This window comes from Medicago sativa, chromosome 3, assembly GCF_051527215.1.
Source record: "Medicago sativa cultivar Bolivia chromosome 3, Bolivia_mono, whole genome shotgun sequence".
NCBI classification, from domain to species: Eukaryota; Viridiplantae; Streptophyta; class Magnoliopsida; order Fabales; family Fabaceae; genus Medicago; species Medicago sativa.
Genome location: NC_140751.1, coordinates 32,428,373 through 32,432,815, shown reverse-complemented (window position 1 = coordinate 32,432,815; position 4,443 = coordinate 32,428,373). Strand labels below are relative to the sequence as shown.

General features: G+C 33.5%; 1 protein-coding gene across 1 annotated transcript; it reads right to left on the bottom strand.

Moving 5' to 3' along the window:
- Positions 1-359: 359 nt before the first annotated feature.
- On the bottom strand, positions 360-1,390 carry LOC146937202 (uncharacterized). The gene is made up of 3 exons (XM_085751621.1): positions 1,242-1,390; positions 1,072-1,136; positions 360-796 (listed from the first exon to the last, which is right to left on the bottom strand). Exons 1-3 carry the CDS (start codon positions 1,321-1,323, stop codon positions 665-667), a joined length of 279 nt encoding a protein of 92 aa, XP_085607747.1. The 5' UTR covers positions 1,324-1,390; the 3' UTR covers positions 360-664.
- Positions 1,391-4,443: the final 3,053 nt, after the last annotated feature.

Below are 4,443 nucleotides of genomic sequence, written 5' to 3'. Positions count from 1 at the left end.
TTACTATAACAACCAAATTCCACTTTTGTTTAGATAGCAAAATTTTAGAAACGGAATCGTGTCCAAGTGCCATGGATAATGAGTCTAGGTGGAGGAGAAGGAGACCTTGAAGAAGAATTAAACAAGGGACTAAGGGAGCTTGTTTAATGATAAGTGGGTGGTCGCTCGAGCATTTAGCGGAGTAGAATCTTGTAAATTGGACCGTGATATTTAATATCTAACTCTAAGCTTGATTAATTGAAAATTACAACTACTACTCTACTGTCAAAGACGTAGGCATCATTAGACGAGCTTCGTGATCAATCACATGTGTTCTTTTATATGTATTCGTTTTCTTTAACGTTCGAACAAAAACTAAATTGGAAAGAATCTGTTTACAATAACTGCTTCACAAATTGGGGATACAATGATGCCTTCACAAATTGCTATTACAGAAAAGCTTATATATTTTTTTTTGAAAGAGAAAAGCTTATATATATGATATGATATGATATATACTTGATTCTAACATTTCTTTTAATGGTAGCAGTATATCAACTGATGGGATCTGAAATATGATCCTTCCCCAAATAAGTAGTTGCTTACTTAAAAATTAAAATAGCATCTCCCTCTCTATTATACATAATCATACTAACATATGTGTAGAGCATTCAACATGCACAAATCATGGATATGGTACTCTTGGAGTGTGACGACCATTAGCTCCTGATGGTGGGTAGTCATGGAGTTCCAAATCCATCCTTGCAACAAAGGTAGGCTCCTCTAGCGGCCAGTTTCTCCCATTGACGATCATATCCTGTAAATCATTGATAATAAAGATTATTGGCTTAACAACATTCAATAGCCATTGTTTTAAAAAGATGGCCAACATTTACGATTTAAACCGTGACATCAAGAGGAGGTTGGGTGGTTCGACTGGTTTGAGATAAGGGTTAAAGAGTTGGAGGTCGAAGATTCAAACTCGAACGAAGAAGCAAACATTTACTAACATTTTCTATACAATATCAAAGAGTGATCTGCCACGATTGCGATTTGAGCAATTAATGGCCTTAGGATATAATATATTTGTACCTTGTGGTTGTTGGCATTCTCTAATACAAGATGAATTTGAGCACGTTGTATAAGGCTTTCACTTCCTGTTTATAGAAACAAGATTTTGTTAAGGTAAAATAATAATATGAAGAAGAAATTACCAAGTTTTTAAAGAAATGAAGTTTAAAATATGATATAGTTGTATTTACTTGTAATTGGAACTGCTTTGAAGGATACAAGATGTGAGAGCCCTAAAAAAATCACAAACAGGTGAAAAATAGTGCTTTTCATTCTTGTTAATCTTGTATACTTAGATTTCTTATTTAACAAACAAGCTCTTGGTTATTATGTTTCTTCTCAAACGCTGTTCTCAATTTATACACATGATTAGCATTAGATTTTTCTATAGGTTTCTTTTAGCATGGAATATGAAATATGGGAGGAGCAATCAATCATGTTGCCAAATTCAAAAAGGTGATAGCAACCTAATAATTTCTTAGAGGATATATCAACGCGTTTCCACAAATTTGTAAAGCTTTCATCATTATGTGGGGTGCGTGGGAATAGTTAGGTGAACATCTATTAAGTGATCAATATAATGACTAAACATGAAGCACACAAATAAAGTGGAAAATGACACAAAAAATTTTGGGTGGCAAAACTGGAATTTGATTTTAAATTTCATACATTCATACAATCATATATGGTCAGACATTGATAGCACTTGGATCGAGATCAATAATTGAAATTTTAAATTCGGTATTTTAATTTTTTAAAATAAAATAAAACCTCATTAAATCTTGACTATTTAATCTTAATTCAACGACCAAGATATACCGACTGCGTGATTGTGTGGGATTACCGAAAGCAGGCAATTCAAATTCTAAAACACAACCTATACGGTCCAAGGCTTAGTGGAAATAGCCTTGAACCTGATGCATATTCTATATGTGAATAGCTATTGAACATTGAACAGTGTGGATAGGTGCAAGTCCATGAAAGTCACTTTCACGTTTGAGTCAATTCCACTTGGATATGACATACATAGGTATAAGTCAAGCCAATAACAGGCCCCAAATATGGTAGCGATTTCACCACAGCAGTCAAGATTTTACCATAGACACAACACAATATACAAATACGTTTTCATTTTGGAGTCCACTATAGAATGTGTTGTCACTGGTCCAACAAAATTTGTAGTTGTTTTATTATGATTGTAATGAGTAGTAGTTTTGATAGAGAGAATTCAAGCAAGAAAAAAAAAATACGTTATAAAAAATTAATAAATCAGTTGGGTATTCCGGATTCACAAATTCGTTAATTTAAAGAATCATTTTCAATTATTTGATTTATTAGACCCTGAATTTTGATGAACTTTTTTTTAACGATTCATGGAAGAAGATGTGCAAACAACTCCAAAATTATACAATCACGAATCAACAATGATATTTGGACATTCTAAATTTTTCTATATTCATTCAATACTTCATTTTCTCTCCATATCTCTCATCTAATCATATCATCAACATTTCACACCAATCTCTCTTTTCTCTATCTCTCAAGGTGTATACACCTTTGAGATGTTTGACAAACATTTTTCTTATCTAATAGATAAAAAAAACACTTTGGAAGTGTTGTTAAGAATGGAAGAAGAGAGGTTACTTGAGGAACAAGACATCTTCCATAGGAAAGGCTATGATATAGTGCAGTAATAATTCACCACCATTGTAACAAACTCAACTAATGAATAACAGAATTTCTTTCACAATGTTCTTCATTTTCTCTTTTAGGATTCTCAATTCACTTTCTTAATATGGTATCAATTCCTTATATGAGAAGAAGGTTGTTACGATTCAGTTACGCTTCCCATTCTGCCATGGATGCGTGTTCCTTAAGATTCAAACTTTTCTCTGTTTTTCTTTGAAGACTCATCATCTTCATCCTCTGTTTTCCCTTTTTTGTTTTCTTTCAATCTTGATTCATTATCGAGATTCTTGTTCTTCATGATTCATCATAATTTTTTGGGTTAATAGTGTTTCACCCCCTGTAATACAAGTCATTTCTGGTTTTACCCCCTGTAAAATATTTTTTTGGGATTTCGTCCTTGTAATTTGAAGATTTTTGGTTTTGGACCTTCATGAATTTTGACAGTACAAAATCGAAGATATGGCAAAGGGTATATCGAAATTTGCTCAAATTAACAAGGGGGTAAACCAAATTTTTTTCAAATTACAAGGGGGTAAACCTAAATTTGCTCAAATTACAGGGGGTGAAATTTTCCATGAAGGTCCAAAACCAAAAAATCTTCAAATTTCAAGGATGAAATTTAAAAAAAATATTTTACAAGGGAAAACCGGAAATGACCTATATTACAAGGGGTAAAACACTATTAACCCTAATTTTTTTATTTGATTCCTGAACCGTCATCACTATTTTCTTAGTTTTTCTGTATCCTTCTTGTTGTGATTAACAATGGTGTGAAACAACGGAAATGCTATCAACAATAGAGTTCAACGCAGGATTTATCTTCACCTTATTACGTTCAACTTAGCCATGGATCTCATTCAGGTGCAATCAAGCCTTAGTTAAGCACCTCGAATTTCCAAGCTTGGGCGCGAGCAATGCACAGAGGCCTTGGTGGCAAAAACAAATTTCAGTTCGTGGATGGAACCATTGTTCCTCCTAAACCAGATGATTTAAGCTTCCAAGCTTGGGAAAGGTGTAAGTGTAACAACCTCATTAATTCATGGATCATGAATTCAGTTTCAGATTCTATAGGGCAGAGTATTGTGTACATTGATACTGTTTCTGATGTGTGGAGAGAATTGAAAAGAAAGATTCAGTAAAGTTGATCGTGTTCGTGTTTGTAAACTCAAAACTGAAATCATCAATTTCAAACAAAGTACATAATCTATCAATGATTATTATGTTGAGTTAAGATCTCTTTGGGAAGAATTTGATGGTCATAGACCTACGCCTTCTTTTACGTGTCCTTAAAGATGTGTTTGTGCTTCAATGCGCAATGTTAGAGAATTCAGACATGAAGATAAGTGATCCAGTTTCTGAGTTGTTTGAATGATAATTTGCCAATTGTTAGAACTCAAATCCTGTTAATGAATCCCTACTAGCACAAGAAGAAAGCCATGAAGTTATTGATTCTATTGATGATGGCAAAGCATGATGCATGCGGTTGAAACAAAGAAGCCTTATCGTAGAGGAAAAGGATTCAATCCTCAAGGAGGGAAAGGTAGCAAAGGTTCACCTCCAATTTTCACTTCTTGTGGAGGATTTTGACATAATATTGATATCTGCTGTAAAAAGCTTGGTTTTCTCCCCAATTATGGTAAGAAATCCAATTCTAATTCAAATTCCATACAAGCTTCTTTTCAAGATCCTGAAGATAGTTACAAG